This window comes from Triticum dicoccoides, chromosome 4A, assembly GCF_002162155.2.
Source record: "Triticum dicoccoides isolate Atlit2015 ecotype Zavitan chromosome 4A, WEW_v2.0, whole genome shotgun sequence".
In the NCBI taxonomy this organism is placed as follows: Eukaryota; Viridiplantae; Streptophyta; class Magnoliopsida; order Poales; family Poaceae; genus Triticum; species Triticum dicoccoides.
Genome location: NC_041386.1, coordinates 617,651,624 through 617,668,795, shown reverse-complemented (window position 1 = coordinate 617,668,795; position 17,172 = coordinate 617,651,624). Strand labels below are relative to the sequence as shown.

Below are 17,172 nucleotides of genomic sequence, written 5' to 3'. Positions count from 1 at the left end.
GCCACCCAGAAGCAGAGAAACTCCAGCGTGTGATCACCCTCATGAAGACCGTGGTCGCTCAACAGGGCGTACTATCAGCCTATCGTTGTTGTCCCAAGTCGACTTCACTACTCTGCAGAAATTCAAGTGTTCTCATAACGCAACGCAAGCCCAGCCACAATCTTAGTCATAGCAAGTCTGTCCTAGGCACCGATGCGTGGAACACCATTCAGTGCCCTTTGGGAAGAATGCGTAATACAAGAGCAGGTCACCGCTCACCTCAAAGACACCCGAGGAATCCTCAAAAGACGCTGCAGAGATCGTGATGCCTTTAGGCATCCCGAATCCTCTCCTGGCGGACCACAGTGCTTGAACATACGCATCTGCATGTGGAAGTTCCCAGCTAAGTTATCTGTGTGCAACATTGACAAGTATAATGATGAATCCAAGCCCAAGACTTGGCCAATTGACTGCTTGACTGCGGTCAACACCGCCGGAGGGGGCAAACTCCACGTCGTCCGCTACCTATCCTTCGTGCTGACGGAGTCAGTTGAGCCTAGATTAACAACCTCCTAGAGGATAACATCAACCATTGTGTGACTTCGACAAGCCATTCTACCGAAACTTCTCGGGCACATACAAGAGGTCTGGTAGCTCATGGGACGTTGGCAATGCCATCCAAGAGCCAAGCAAATCTATCCGAGACTTTGTCTAGTGATGGACCAAGAAGAACAATTCCATGGAGGAGTCTTTGAGGGCGAGCCATCCATGCCTTCTGCAGCATCGCATGCAAAGGCCTAAAAAGAAAAAAAAACTCTTCTGTAAGAAGCTAAAGTCCAGGAGAAAGCTCACGGATATCACGACTGAGTACAAGTACAACAATGATGCACTCCTTATGCAAGAGAAGAAGCTCTAGTAAGGGTAAGGGTAAACTTGACGCCCCTAAGCAGAACACCAACGACAAACCAGAGCCCTCCCGCCGCAACAACAACAAAAACAATCGCAAGGGCAAGAACAACAAAGGCAACAACGATGGAGATCTCGTTGAAGCAACCTAACGAGGCAATTGATTCGATATCGGGGCTCGGGCAGAAGTCTAACAATACGTGGCAGCCAAAGAAATCGTTCAAAGTCATTTTCTATAAGGTCATGGACCAGCCTTGCAAGTAGCACAACTCGGGCAGAGGGACACCAATCATCGGTGCAACTTCTTCAGACAATGGGCTAAGAAAACCGAAAGGTCTACACCTAGCATAGACGACGATCAAAATTCCGAGAAGGACAATGGTGGGAGGATATGCCCAAAAACCATTACCATGGTCAACGTGATCTTTTGAAGGTCTAAGTCCAAAAGGGTTCGAAGCTCGCTTTCCATGAAGTCATGGCAAAGGTCCCAACCATACCACAATGGTTGAACTGATCGGAAACTCTTATTTTGTTTGATCGGTTTGATTATCCCGAATGTGTTCCACACCTCGGCAGGTCTGCCTTGGTTGTGGACCATGTAGTTGTTGGGTACTAGCTCACCAATGTTATGATGGACGGTGGTAACGGTATTAACATCTTGTATGCTTACATATTGAATTAAATGAACATTTCCGCTATCAGACCTCAAGCCCAACAACACTACTTTTCCACGGCATAACCCCTAGGAAGTGACGCATGGATTTTTTTTTCACTATTTCTACCCATGTTTAAACAAGATATTTTCATATGTTTGTGTAGAGGATTGCAAATCTCCTTGCAAAAATAGGTGATTTTAGGTGAAAATCCAAACCATATATGGAATATACATAGCATGAGGATAATTGCAATTCAACCGGGCATGCACAAGAGTCTCGAAAAAGAGAAGGTGGTGCACGGTACGACCACCGCTGGTTGTACCATCTGTCGCCATCTCCATGATGTCATCCCTAACTATTTTCATGGAAGGACCCCGATGTTGAGGCACCCAAAACACTAAAATCGTCCGCACTATATACATGAGAGTAAACCCGTCAACTAGAGGAGTTCGGGAGTCAGCAAGTTTTTCCCTTCCAGTTGTCATCATGATTCCTAGCCGTTGGGTTGCCACCATCATCATCACCGCCACCATAGCCCCATATCCAAAGTTTAATTACTTGTAATCAATATTGCTTCGTGATCAATAACATTGTAAGACTTTGAATCATTCCTCTTCAGGTAACTTTGTCTATAATGCCTATTGCCTTTGATCTATTCGCGATGTGTGAGTAGTCCCCTTGGGCTGAGTCGTAGCTCCACAACCCCATGTACGCACATAAAGGTATTGTTGGTTTATTTTGAGAGAACATTGTTTCTATGTGTTGGGCAATGATTTCGTCTCTTGTCGCTACCTCGATTCTAGGGCTTGCAGGTACCTGAGATACCGAAGATCGGGACAATGAGATGTAAAGTGTTGAGAGGAGAGGAAAGCTATGGTGAACATCGGTGATAGTAAGGTACACAGAATTAAGTCCCCGGGGTAATTACACTACAGACATTAAACGCCCAATGCGTTGGTACGGTTATCCTTAATAACCTAGGTAATCCCATGAGTTAGAGAGGGCAAAATATCTCGATTTGGCAGTCAGACGCGGGGTTATTTAGACGCGTCCCTCACATAGTATGTGCACAAGATATATGTAAAAGTGTTTACCAATGATAAGTTAATTATTCTAGTTTGTATCTCGAATGCATGTACACGACTACATGTGAAACATTAAGTTGTGGCCCATTTGTTTATTATTGTTGTTTTATCACCTCTACGATTGGTTCGGGAACCGAAGCATTTTGAGATAACATGTACTTTGCAGATATTTTTACCAAGCATTATTCACTTCCTAGATTTGACAAATCCTTGGAATTTTCGTATGGAGAAGCTCAAAGTCGTCGACTTCAGGGGACGTATCATGACATCCTCAGCCACCATGCCTACGTGAAATTCATGGCCCCGACCTTGCTATGTCTACCTAAATCTCAAAATATCGGGTCCGAAGGGTGTCATCATGGTGTCTAGAGACTCTAAGCGCTCTCTCAAGTGCTAGATCACCAACATTGCTCTAGTCAAATCTTAGATCAACTATCTAGAGCTTTACGTGCTCAAGCAGTTATTGATCCCAATGAAGCTCATCCGAGCAAGGAGACTCTTTTGCGTTCAAGTCCGGCAAAGACAAGTCCGGCAAAGACATGAAGAAGATCTAGGTCCATCCTAAGGGTGCGTCAAAGATGGCGCAAATCAGGCAAAAACTAGTGTTTTCTTGTATTCATTCCGCTTGAGCACTTTGTGAATCACAGCAAAAGCATGAGTGCATGCGCAAATGGGACTGAGATCCAGTGCCTTGGCACACACAAGGCACGGATGAACAGTATCGTGCCTTGAGCTTTCAGCCGTTAGATCGAAAATCAAGGTTCCAGATTTCAGTGAACAGTACCCCGCGCTACAGTGTGTTGGTCCTGTAGCGATTATCCTGTAGCAGACTTCCTGTAGCGATGCACTGTAGCGGTGACTCTTGATGTTCATCGGACCGTCGCTTGTAGATCCAACGGCCAGGAGATGCCCTCAAGGCACGATACTGTTCATCCGTGCCTTGTGTGTGCCAAGGCACCGGATCTCAGTCCGCGCAAATGCATCACACGCCTCCTCCATTTTTTTTTCCACTTTTTTGCATTTCAGAAAAACCCGAGCCTTTCGTCAAGACACTGAAAACAAATGCATCTCGTCTCACACTCCAATCCCTTGCGATCAATACTAGTTTTAAGTGGAAGGTGGTTATGGGTAATCCTCCACAATAACTGTTGAACTTTTGGTTGGCAAGTTATTTCCTAGATCTTTTTCACTGTAAAGTATCACGTGCCTGCGCTGATGAAGAGGACACTTGGGCAACATCTCCATCACAAACATAGAGTTGATATGTCGATTTCATTGATAACCACCCTTGTTGTCATAATGCCAGACATAATAATGTTCAAACTCCTCTCTAATGGACATGACAAGGATGACATATGCATCTTCTTCCCATGGGCCTCTCTGTATGTTTACGCAGGTGCCATCTCCTATCCTTCATATTAGTCTTTCAGTAACTCAATACCCTTTACAATAATTGTCCAGATGTACTACATGTCGGACGTCACCTAAGCCTCGAGGATCGACGATGTTGCAAAGCATTTCTGTTTTGACATGCTGCACATAGAAGAATCAAGCAGAACGAGCATTCTCGATGCCTGCATCACCAACGTGGCTAGGTTGAACCCATACAGACCATGAAACCCCAAACCTCCTTGATTCTTAGGCTTCATTCTATAGTTTCCTAACTCTGTCGATGCATCTTATTTTCCTTCTCTTGTTGTGGCCATCACCACCGACAGGTCATGGACACCCATCTGATCACAAAGTGTGTTTGTCAAATCAAAACATGACATGGCAAAATGTTCCTTTTAAATGCTGGTATTGCTAGTGTTGGGTGTTTAGAAAGTGATGGTTGCATTTTCTTTTAGCACGAAAGTGATGATTGCAGCTGAAAAGAAGAAGAAAGAAAGTGATGATTGGGCCTTGAGCTTGCAGAATAGTGTGGTTTTAGAGAAGGGCGTGAAGGAAATAGAAGTTTTTTTCCCCTTGATTTGAGACAAAGTAGAAAATAGGAGTGATCATATATATACTACAACAACAGAACGTGTTGTGGGCCTTGGGCCTGGGCCGTTCCGTCCGCGCGGGCGATACTCTCCCTCCTCCTCGTCGTGGCTGGGGCGCAGACCAAAAGGACAGCACTCCCCATCCCAGCCAGCACGCTAGGGTTACCTACCACCCCCACCCCCTCCCGTCGGCGACTCCCCAATCCGCCGCCACCGTCGGTCGTCGCCGATCCCGACCCCGCCCCCCCGGTTCGTACGCCGGCTACTTCCTCGCTCCCTCGCTCCCTCGCCCCGTCGACCGTCGCCGCCGCGACGCCATTCCGGTACCTCTCCCCCCGCCGCCCCCCTCCCCCCCTGCTACCTCAAGTCCGGCAGCGAGAAGCGACTTGTCGGGGAAGTCGAAGGGTGGGGGCGAAGGGTGGGGGCTTAATCTAGGGTTTAGGGTTACGATTTGTGCTGCGAGGCCTAAATCTTATCTTCTACTTTCTGTCGCCTAGGGTTTCTCTTCCCTTGAAGATATGCCTCCTCTACGAAACCTACTGACAAAGGACTGGTTGATATGCTTCTTTTAATCGCCACCCGACCCGATCTTGGGCGAACGCTGCTTATTGATTCCATGAGTCACTGGAATCTAATTTAGAGGGTCAATAAATTTTGTCCGGTCGCTGCGTCTATCGGCTAGGCCGTTGTCGTGTTTCGCTTACTTGGCGTGTAAGTAACATTTGTCCTGGAATCCAGCTCCTTGCCGGGTCGTTCCGCCTACCGATTCAATCACATTCGTCACTGGATCTAATTTCTTGACATGGGTTAGTTATATCCGTTGACGGTTATGTAACAATCAACACCTTGCCACATGCCACGCCACTCCATGATTTACGCCAATTGGTGGTGTGACTCTGTGTGTCTTGCCTTTTTTACTCGTACTCAATGGGCACATAATTAATAGACATTCTACGTTCGTTTTTAATGGTATACTCGTTGTGGTTGCTGTTGCTGCCGTGTTGGACTTATTACTACTTTCCGTTTTCTCTTGCACGTGCTGATTAATATTTGTTGTGATCACATGAATAATCGACAACTGCTACTTGTTGATTTCTTCTTACGGAAGATAGGCTTGCTGCTAATTTATTCTTGGTGAATGCCGACTGATTCACCAGAATCATGGGAACATCTTGCTAGCACATTCATTGCAGTGATACCTTGCTTATTTGTTTGATTTGTATCATTCTGCGCTGTCATGTCTGTTGAATGTCTTGATGCTATATCGTGAATGATTATCTTATATATAGCTGATATGTATTCATTCATTTTTATTGTGCATGTCATTAATCATTTCGTTCATTTTCTTCTGTAGTGAGTAAACCATGAAGCCTTCTGGTAAGCGTACCAGCCAACACAGGGATCATGACAGAGAAGACAGGGATCAAAAGCGGAGGCCGTCTCACACTCAGGAAACCTCCGGTACGGACGAATTGGTTGTTTACCGGATACTTTGTCCAGACAAAGTGATTGGTAGTGTAATTGGCAAGGGTGGCAAGGTGATAAATTCCATCCGGCAACAGACGAATGCCAAAGTCAAGATTGTCGACCCATACCCTGGTGCTGACAAAAGGGTTATTTTGGTATATTGTTATGTCAAGCATAGAGACGTCATGATTAGCGACATAGATGCTGCTGCTGATGATGATAGGGAGCCTGTTTGCGCAGCACAAAGTGCATTACTCAAGGTGCATGATGCAATTGTTGATGCTCTGGCAATCACTAGTGACTCTGATGATAAAGAAGCCAACATTCTTGTACCAGCTAGTCAAGCTGCAAGTGTTATTGGAAAATCTGGTTCTGTCATCAAGAGGCTTCGCTCAGTTTCAAAATCATTCATTAAAGTTAAACCAAAAGATCCAAGTGATGTTACACATTCATGTGCTATGAGTTTTGATAATTTCGTTCAGGTATATTTTCCTCCATATAATAGTTTGGTGAGCTGTGCCAACATAACATGAGGTTAACCATTAGTGAATAGGTTCAGTCTATCAAGCAGCAATCCTTTAGTTTTTGGTACATGATTTTCTGTTAAAATGTATGCATATATCATTGTCATCTCTCTATCATGGTGCAGAAATTAGCAAGTTGTTTATTACTCCCTCTGTCTCTAAATATAGTGTCTATTAGATTCTTTTCAAAATCAAACTTTGTCTAACTTCGACCAAGTTTCTAGAAAAAATTGTCAACATCTAGAATACCAAATCAATGCCATTTGATTTATCATGAAATATATTTTTATATGTTTTGTGTTTTGTATTGTAGATGTAATTAATTTTCTCTATAAACTTTGTCAAATTAATGCGCACTCTATTATGGTACGGATGCAGCACTATAGAACTCCCAATGCAATATTTATAATTTTATTCTTCTTGTTACATGCATATTAATATTTTGTTTTCCCGGATTAAGGCAATTGGTAATTCTATTTTACTTTCTGTTTGTGTGGTGCTCCTTACACTGTCGAACAATTCCAATCTTTTGAGCTCTGCTATGTTCTTCAATATCCATTCTTCAGCATTCCGCCAATTATTAACTGTTACTAGTACCATTTTTAACAGATAACTGGGGACGCTAGAGCTGTCAAGAAGGCATTGTTTGCAGTATCAACAATTATCTACAAATGTCCATCAAAAGAGAACATTTCTCTTGAAACATCTATTGACGAACTTCCTCCAACCATTATACTTCCTTCAGAGCTTCCAGTTTATCCGGCTAGCAGCTTATACTCAGTGTCAGATGCTTCTGTGTCATCTGGGCATCCAAGTCTGTCTATCTTAGGGGCAAGAAGTCGTGGTTCTCATGTTCCTGAATTTACTGTACCCACTGATGCCCATGGTGGATTGCCCATTTATCAGTCTATGGTCCCAGCTATTCCTACTTATAACACCCCCAAATGTTCAGGAGAGCTATTGGTGCGTGTTGTATGCCCTGGTGACAAGATTGGGTTAGTTATTGGTAAAGGTGGGATGACCATAAAGAATATAAGGAAAGAAAGTGGTGCAAGCGTAGATGTTGATGACGCAAAGAATGATAAGGAGGAAAGCATAATCACCATTTCGTCAACTGAGGTTAGACCACACTTCCAGCTCACTAGTTGTGCTTTGTTGTTTATACACTATTTTTTTTCATTTGTGGTGACACCTTTCATGTCAGGCCACCAATGATGTTAAGTCTGCAGCTGTGGAAGCTGTTCTTCTGCTTCAAGCAAAGATCAACGATGAAACTGAAGATAGAATGCATCTCCGCCTTCTTGTTCCGGGTAATGTCATTGGCTGCCTTATCGGCAAGGGTGGTTCAATCATTAATGATATGCGGAATAAGTCTAAGGCAATTATCCACATATCCAAGGGTACTAAGCCCCGGAAGGCATCTTCCAATGATGAGCTTGTCGAGGTTTGCCCCTTGTTGTTATTGTTTGAGATAGTCTCTATGTGATATATCTAGATGTATTTACGAGTTTATTGCGTGTAGGTGTTCGGGGAAGTGGACAAACTGCGTGATGCTCTTGTTCAGATCGTTCTAAGGCTCCGGGAAGAAGTTCTGAAGGACAGTGTGGGGAGGCAAAATTCTGGCAAGGATGGGAAGCTAACTGTTGCCACCACTGAACCCGTGTATTCAAGCAGCTTTCCGATGCCAGCATTATTACCTTACAGTCAACAAATCACCCCATTGCGCCATGAACAAAGGGGTGAAGCTGAGCGTGGTTTGAATGTATTTCCTCGTAGCAGCTTGTATCATGGATACAGCCCCAGGCAGGTAAAATATTTTGCTTCAATGTCAATTTTCTCTGTTTCCCAGTTGACCTTCATAATGAGACGTGCCTATGAGTTTGTGATATAAACTTAACCTGTGATATCCTCCATCAGGCTGTAGATGATGGATTTGGAGTACGCTCCTCATACACTTCAAAGCCTTATGGAAGGTAGGTTGCAACTGAACTCACCATAAACCCTTTCTAAGCCGTGCTCCTTTTTTTTTAAGAATAGCCGTGCCCCTTGTGTGCAGGCCTCCTTATATTTGTAGTTATTACTTTTTACTTTATTCTAATCCTTACGGTTGTATTTCATTTTGCTGATCCACTGATCAGACGCGTCCCGGATATGGAAATGTTTATTCCTTCTAGCGGCCTTTCAAAAGTAATGGGGAAGCATGGTACAAACTTGGACAATATTAGAAAGGTCAGTTTACTATTTCATCTTACTGGTGCTTGCGCAGAGGAGTAGGTGATTGTCTGAAAGAGTGCGCTCTAACTCCAGTTCATATGGGGTCCTACTTGTTTTGTGCTCTAATATCAAGTCCATTAGTATATACCAGTACCTAAAAGACTAGGTTGTTTTCTACTACTGATGGAGTAGTATATTAGATCATTTCATTATTTTATTAATTTATTTCGTAAAAGAGAGTAATTTATCCATGACTAAGGATGAAATTATAACATAGTGGTGTGTGTACAACACCAAGAGTGGATTGGATTGAAGCAACCTTTGTACAGGATTGACATGCATGAACATATGGAAAACATAATCAATTATAAACTTATAATCTGACATCTTGAATGGTCTATTTTTAGGATTACTTTGTAGGTAGGTTACTTTTACTTACCATTGACATGAAATTATTGATTGTAACTGCAGATTTCTGGAGCTGACATTGAAATTATTGAATCAAAATCATCTCGTCATGAGCATGTTGCTAACATATTTGGCACCCCGGAGCAGAGGCAGTCGGCAGAGAATTTGATCAAAGCTTTCATAATGTCTACTTAAGGAGGTTCCTGCTGTAGTTTGAAAGGATATATGTGGACCCTTCAGTCAGCTCTATCGGACTTCTCTTGTCATCCCGTAGATCAAAAACTGTGTTCTCCATCCCTTCAACTCTCCAATAAACCTCATGCTTGTCTATCTTCCTCAGACTCCCAACCATGGCTATACTTGTGTGGACTTGTCCGTGTTTAATCGCATGTTCAGATATTCCCGTCTAATCTCGATGACTGCTTCAATCTCTGCCTATTCATAACCAATTCTTTATGCTGTCAGCACTGATTGCTGATATGTTCGCCAGTATGGGAGGGGCACTCTTTGGCCACTTCAGTCAGAACATGCAGCACACATTTTTTCAGTGCTGTGCTTGGTGGCAATACCGTATTTAGATATCCAAGGAGTATTCTAACACTTCGTTTTTAAGAAATCTATTACATTATTACCAATTAGAATTCTCCTCATCCTTTTCATGATAGACTTAAACATCATCGTTCTTATACTCTTTTGCCCGTACCTTGATTGATAATCTTCAGTCGAACACGTGGCACACGTTTTTTCATTGTTCTGCATGGTGGCTACATCATCCTTAGATACCCAAGGACTTCTCTAATACTTAATTTTAAGAAATCTGTTTCATGGTGACCAAGTAGAAATTCTTCATGTTCTTTTGAAATAGGTGTAGTTAAAAAGTAATTTTAAGAAATCTGTTTCATGGTGACCAAGTAGAAATTCTTCATGTTCTTTTGAAATAGGTGTAGTTAAAAAGTTCAAAATCTTGAAAGCCCCGCCCATGAACTTTGGTTGGGTCATACTCTTCCATGCTACCCATGCAGGTTTTCCTTTTTCCTTCTTTACTCCCCCACCAAAACTGTCGAATAAGTTTATTAAGATGCTCACAAAGACCCCTTGGCAACTTAAAGCAAGACAGAGAGAAAACAGGTACCGCCTGAGCAACAGATTTTACCAACACCTCCTTACAAGCTGTAGATAACGTTTTCTCAATCCATCCCTTCACCTTACTACACAACCTGTCCTTCAAATTAAAGGCTACAAATTTTGAAGTACCTAAGTAATGGCCCTAAAATTGTGTATAGTCTGAAAACAGGTTCTGAACTTGACTCTTCCCAATCAATCGTCTCAACTAATCCGGTAAATTCCTTAGGTGGATAGGTTTTTAGATATGTTTACGTTTTTTGACATCACAACATAAGTAATATTATTGCCCTTCTGAAATAGGTGTTGGTTGAGTAATGGCCCTAAATTATGTAATCTAGAAATAGGTTCTTTTCATGACTCCTCTTCCCATTCATTATCCCAGCTTTTGTGTTCATTCCTTAGCCATGTATGTTTCTAGATTTGTTACGTCTCTTAGACACCAAACTGTGAATAGTAGATAGTTAGTCATGTCCATTCTTTGTAAATAGCATCTTGTTATGAGTTGCAACTGCTTGGATGCTGCAAGTTATATTGCGGCTTCTGCTCACGCATTGCTATTAGGTGAATTCGTCAACAAAGAACTTGAGAATGCTGAGATTTTATGGCAGTCAGCTGATGATTTCCACCTCTCTTCTCTGTTCCTGTGTGCTCTGTATGTCAGCGCCGATAGCTGATTCTCTCTGTTGCCAGTACGGGGAGGGGCCATTATACATGTTCTTATCAGTGTTTTTGCATGATGACGATACCATCCTTATAGATATCTAAGGAGTGGATACTCCAATATAGAGCAAATCTTTTGAAATCTGTTTCATTGTTACCAACTAAAATTCTTCTCGTCCTTTCGTGATAAACTTCAAATTGCCCTTCTTACTCTTTTGCCACTAACAGTAGACCTCAATCTGAACACGAAGCACACATTCAATCTAGTGTTTGCATAGTGGCAATACCATCCTTAGATATCTGAGGAGTATTCCAGTGATTCAGTTTTAAGAAATCTTGTTTCTTATGAGCTGCAACTGCTTGGTGGTACTGCAACATAACTTGTGGCAGTTGGCTGATGATTTTCCCCTTGTTTCTCTATTCTTGTTTGTTCTGTGTGTCAGCGTTGATAGCTGATTCTCTCTGTTGCTTATACGAGAGGGACCCTTGTATTCTTTCACCAACTTGCCATGATAGTCTTTAATCACAATATGCAATTCACGTTTTCCCCCAGTGTTTTGCATGGTGGGAGTATCATCCTCAGATAACTAACTAGTAAAACTTCAATTTTGAGCAATCTTTCAAAATATGTTTCATCGTGACCAACAAAAATTCTTCTCGTCCTTTTATGATAAACTTCAACATGATTCTTATTATACTCTTTTGCCACTCGCCATGATTGACAGTACTCAATCAGAACAGCAGTACATGTTTTCCCGGTGTTTGCATCGTGGCAATACTGTTCTTTGATATCCAAGGAGTATTCTAGTTCTATAATTTTAAGAAATCTGTTTCAGCATTACTGAGTACAAAATACTTCTCGTCCTTTTCAAATAGTTGTAGGTGAGTAATGGTCCTGAAATTACCTATAATCGTCTGTACCTGACTCCTCTTACCATTCATCATCTTGACTTCTGCTGTCATTCATTAACCATGCACATTCCTAGATATGACTGATTCTTTGACATAACATTGAACAGTAGATATTCATGACAGCTCTTTGTAAATAATTAATTTCTGTTTATGAGTTTGCAACTGCTCGCAAGATAACTTGCTGCTACTGTTAATGCAATGCTTGTTGCTGAGTTGTGCCTCTTGTAAATAGAGAACATGGGTTGCTGAAAATTTGCGGCAATCAGCTTGTGATAGCCCCTTTGTTTGTCTGTTATGCATGTTGTGCTATGGTGTGTGGCGTGCTCTTTTCACTGAATTTGCAATTTGACAGTTTTCCGCTGCGCGATGTGAAAATGTTCCATTGTACTTTTAACTTTGCGAGAAACGGCTACTAGCGTTGGCTGATCTCTATATACATCACCGAGGCAATTGAGCTTTTGCCCTGCTGTGATTGGACTTAATGGATAATGGTAATGTTATTGTTGCAGCTGATCTTGAAAATGTGTCTTCTCAACAAAGCTAGACAGCAGTGTTATGCCGCGTAGCACAAGATGCTTCTGATGCCATTTTCTGTTCGAACTCTTGTCACGTATATGGTTGCATAATCCTATCTAGGTAAACTTTGGTCAACTAAATCACTATTTGTTTTGGGATCGAAGAGAGCTCATCATTGGGTCACTCGATCGTATATTCATCACGGGAAGACAAACGGAAAAAAGATTTTCATAAAACTTGTGATGTTGAAAATGAAAGGGCACATTTTATTACTAGTAGCTTAGCATCCAGTGTGCGTTGGTGAGCCTAAAATCTCAAAGCACACCTGCCTCAAGAATTACATCCAGAACGCCTGAGCAGCAAAATTTGAATTATAGTTGTGTTTGGAGAACTTGTAAGAGCGAGCTGGCCGTCGAGACGTGACCACCGGCGCGCCGTCCTGGCCGCGCCCGACCCGTAAAGTGGTCAGCCGAAGCTTGCTGTCGAACTGGAGGTCATTTATCTGCTCAACGAGGCAGTACTCGGACGGCGCCATGGGCACGAGCTTGGCGCCCGCCATGGAGCGCTCGTCCAACAGCTTCTCCCTGCCAACCTTCCATGTCGCCCGCACACAGTTGACCCTTGGCAGCGTGGAGTCCGAGCCACGCCCCCAGCTCGCCGTCGTAGTGGGCGTGGCCGGTGACCGGCAGCTGCCACGTGCCGCGCCGTGTCCACTTGGCTGTCGCCGTGCTGAAAGAGTAGGTAGCGCACGGTGCTCACGGACACGAAGAGGTCGTGCTTCGCCGCCGGCTGCCACGGCCGCGCGTGCGCCGTGACGTACCTGGCGCTGAACGGGAGCCTGACATAGCTCTCCCAGCAGGACCACTCCGTCCTGAGATGGACGTGCTGCGCCGCCTGCCCGTGCGACATGGGATCAAGGAGTTGGACACGGCTCTCGGAACAGTACCACTCTTCCGGGTCCGGGTGACTGTCAATTCGGTGACGTTCCCACTCCCAGTTCCACTCGTGGTAGCCGCCGCAATGTTCTTTGCTCAGGCAGCGCACGCAGTGTGTCCCCGAACATGTACAGCCTGCCCCCCACGGCCATGGCTGCTTCGAATCCGCGGAGGCATTGTAACCAAAGCGAACGCCGGAATAGCACGTGGCCATGGGGCTTATGGCCACGATGCTGCTGCCCACGGCGGCGAACTGCGTTGAATCTCTGACCGACGGAAGCGCCACGCGGAGGACCGGCGGCTCCGGGAGGCTCCGCGCCCTGCCGGCGCCGTCCAGATGATCGTCGTCCATGTCCAGTTTGTGGATGCCGTAGCCGCTCCAGCAGTCATCCAGCACCACCTACAGATGCCGCTTCGTGGCCGTGGCCGCCTCCGCACCCGGATCGCCACTGGAGTCGTCGGAGGCGTATCCTCGTGAGCCCATCAGGCCGTTGCGGCCGAGGGCGGCGGCCATCTGGTTCCCATGGCGGCGGGCTGGCCGGAGAGGGCGAGGTCGTGAGAGCAACGATCGCCACGCCCACATCCTACTCCTACTTGGTAAGCCGGCGGCCGGCCGGACGGCTAGTCGGCTACAGTGTGGGAAGAAGTAGATGGCGGATGGATAGACATGGAGCCCTCGAAAGTCTCTGCACCTGGATATATGGTTGATCCTGATCGATCTGCATTCCGTTATTCCGTTATTGACCGAGGGAGTATCACACGCGCATGCATGCAGCTTTCGTTGTGCTGCTGGTCAGTTACAGCTGGGCTGTTGGTCTTTCCAAACCACTGCAGCCTCCTTAATAATTAATTAATGCCGGTATTCAGAAGAAGACGGAAAAGAATTCTATGAGGCTGCCCGCAATGGGATTATTATAGGTAGTATCATGCATGCCAACTAAGCAAGTTTGATGAGGTGTCATAGAATTAAATGAAGAAAGAGAGGGTTGAGTATCATATCATGATACCGTATCATATTAAATGATGTGCTATTTTTGTGTCATTCATGACAATAAAAATAGTCCTCTATGATACCAAGTTATGATACTATGCATTAGGGATGTAGTATCATAGACTAGTATCATATGCATGATACTAGTATATGATACTCTCCATTACAACCAGCCTGAGACCAGGTCTCACGCGAGACCCATCCTGATGGATGACACGTGGCATTCATAAATCACAAAGCATTCCCCACCCCTCCACTTAAAATCAAGAGGGGGGGAGATTAGATGCTTTGTGATTTGTGAATGCCACGTGTCATTCATCAGGACGGGTCTCACCTGCTAATCGTGAGACCTGGTCTCATATAATTTTTTTCCTCAGAAGACTGATTGTCGTCCCGTTGGCCTTCCCGAAAGGCTGCCGGCTTTTAATTTCGAGCATGGGGGACTTAGCGGATGAAATCACTGTTCTGACCTTGTCAGAGTTTTTAGTCACAAACTGAATCCGACGTGAAAATATTTTACGATTTGACCCTTTTAGAAAAGCTAGAGCCCATTGGCGTTTCTGATCAACATCGAAACGCCGACCAAGCTAGCGTTTCTCTCCTGGCCCACTGCCAGGCCGAGGACGCGTTGCTTGCTGACGTGGCGGGCTGGAAACGCCGAACCAGCTAGCGTTTCTGGAAACGCCAACATTAGTGGCGTTTCTGGTGCAGATATTTTAGGTGGCCGTGGGGCTTTCACCCACCACTTACCACTCACTCTCTTCTCCCCCATTGGCTATTGCCTTTTGCCCCTTTGTGTCCCTCACTTAGCCCCTCTCAAATCCTTGCAAATCGATTGGGTTGGTCCGTGGATGCGGTCTCATTTCCGTTCGTTGAGGTAACCTCCTTCATCTCACAATTATTGATTGGATTTGTCCATTTGGATTGATTTGTTCTTGTTGTTCCTAACCCTAGTTTTGAACATGGATCTATAATGTGATGTTTTGAGTATTGTTGTTCCAATAGTGTTGCATTGTGATGTTGTTGAGCATACGTTATTGTTTGGGTTATGGCTAATGTTAAGATTTAGGGTTAGGGTTAGTGGTTTTGTTAGCAATGTGGTATATTTAGCATTGTACATTTCTTATACTTATGTTCCCATTTTTTAGACGGGCAAGATTGTGAATATTCATTATGTTGACAAAGAGGCATTCATGAATGTGGATATTGTTGACAAGTATGAGGAACTGTTGATATTTCTTGAGACTCCTAGTTATGAAGAAGTTGTGGAAGAAACACGGATACGATTACAGTGGGTGGATGCAAGTGACCAAGTTGAATTAGTAGGAAGATATGATGTTGGGTCGGCACACAAGTGTCGAATGAAGACAATTCCTATCAAGTCCAATTTGCATTGGGTTGCATATAACGAGGTTGTTGCATCCTCGGCAGTCAAGTCACTCGAAGTCTTTGCAACTAAGGTGGTCAAGGCTCCTCTCTTTCATGTTGACTTGAACTAAACCTTAGTAGATGATGTGAGCCCGGTTAGTAGTGTGCCGCCTATTGTTGAGCATAAAGTTGAAGTGGAAGCCAATGAGTATCCCCAATATGAGTTCGTAGGTAGTGCACCGACGAAAGATGATGGTGACTCCGACGAAGAGTATGAGAGGCACCACAACATTGTTGGTGACGTAGAGGCTGAAGTAAGGCATAAGGACATGGATCCTGACATTATCTATCAGCGTGCTTGTGTGGATGACTCGGATGATGAAGGCTCGGTGAATGAGTTTGACGAGGATGGCTTGACTAAGAAAGAAGCAGGGTGGTACACAAAAATCACCGGTAGGGATCACAAAGTTCCCTTGTTTTGTGATGTTAGCCTTGCAGATAAGGCTATAGTCGACGGTGGCATGAGCAAGACAATTGAGGCTAGACAGTTCCCAAGTAGTATACCCGACGATATTTCAATGTCGCACGTGAGGAAAGATTTGATGTTCGAGCACATGCTAGAATTCAGGATGTGGTTGTGTGAGTATGCTGTCAAACACCACATGCCTTTCATAGTTGTTCACTCGAACTTCAACAAGCGATACACCGTGAAATGTGAGGTAGAAAGATGCACATGGAAATCAATGGAAGACTCACGGAAGATGGTTGGTGAAAGATAACTAGTTGTAAAGCCACTCACCAATGCACACCGCCGGCCGTAGAAGCACGGAAGACACACCGTTAACTAACCTCGGAATTCATTGGTTATAAATACCAGAAACATATATCCGAGGATCCAACCATTAAAGTGAAGTTGTTGATGAGTTGGGTTGAAGATAAGTTCAGATATAAGGTCAAGTACGGGAAGACATGGAAGGCCAAGCAAGTCGCTCTCAGAATGTTGTACGGTGGATGGGAAGAGGCGTACAACATGCTACACAGGTTGCTGGGAGCGATGTCGTATAGAAACCCAGGAATGTACCACTATGCCCAAGGTATTAAAGGAGTCTTCCGTTGTGCCTTTTGGACGTTTGGCCCATGCATTGCAGCTTTTGAGCATTGTCGACCGGTTCTGTCTATAGATGGGACATTCTTGACAGGCAAATACAAGGGAACACTCATGATAGCAATGGCACATGATGCTAATGATTAGGTGTTGCCTGTGGCATTTGCGTTGGTCTCCATGGAGAACCAAGACAACTGGGAATGGTTCATGAGACTTGTTAGGAGCATGGTCATTCCTCCGAATAGGCAGGTATGCATCATATCCGATCGGCACCAAGGAATATTGAAGGCCGTGGATATTCACATTCCAGGGCATGTGAGGCTTCACCACCGATGGTGT

At 44.3% G+C, this 17,172-nt stretch overlaps 1 protein-coding gene across 1 annotated transcript; it reads left to right on the top strand.

Moving 5' to 3' along the window:
- Positions 1-4,780: 4,780 nt before the first annotated feature.
- Positions 4,781-12,208, top strand: LOC119287392 (KH domain-containing protein At4g18375-like). The gene is made up of 8 exons (XM_037566929.1): positions 4,781-4,931; positions 5,963-6,557; positions 7,209-7,718; positions 7,804-8,043; positions 8,122-8,406; positions 8,517-8,572; positions 8,738-8,828; positions 9,285-12,208. Exons 2-8 carry the CDS (start codon positions 5,973-5,975, stop codon positions 9,414-9,416), a joined length of 1,899 nt encoding a protein of 632 aa, XP_037422826.1. The 5' UTR covers positions 4,781-4,931; positions 5,963-5,972; the 3' UTR covers positions 9,417-12,208.
- The last annotated feature ends 4,964 nt before the right edge of the window (positions 12,209-17,172 follow it).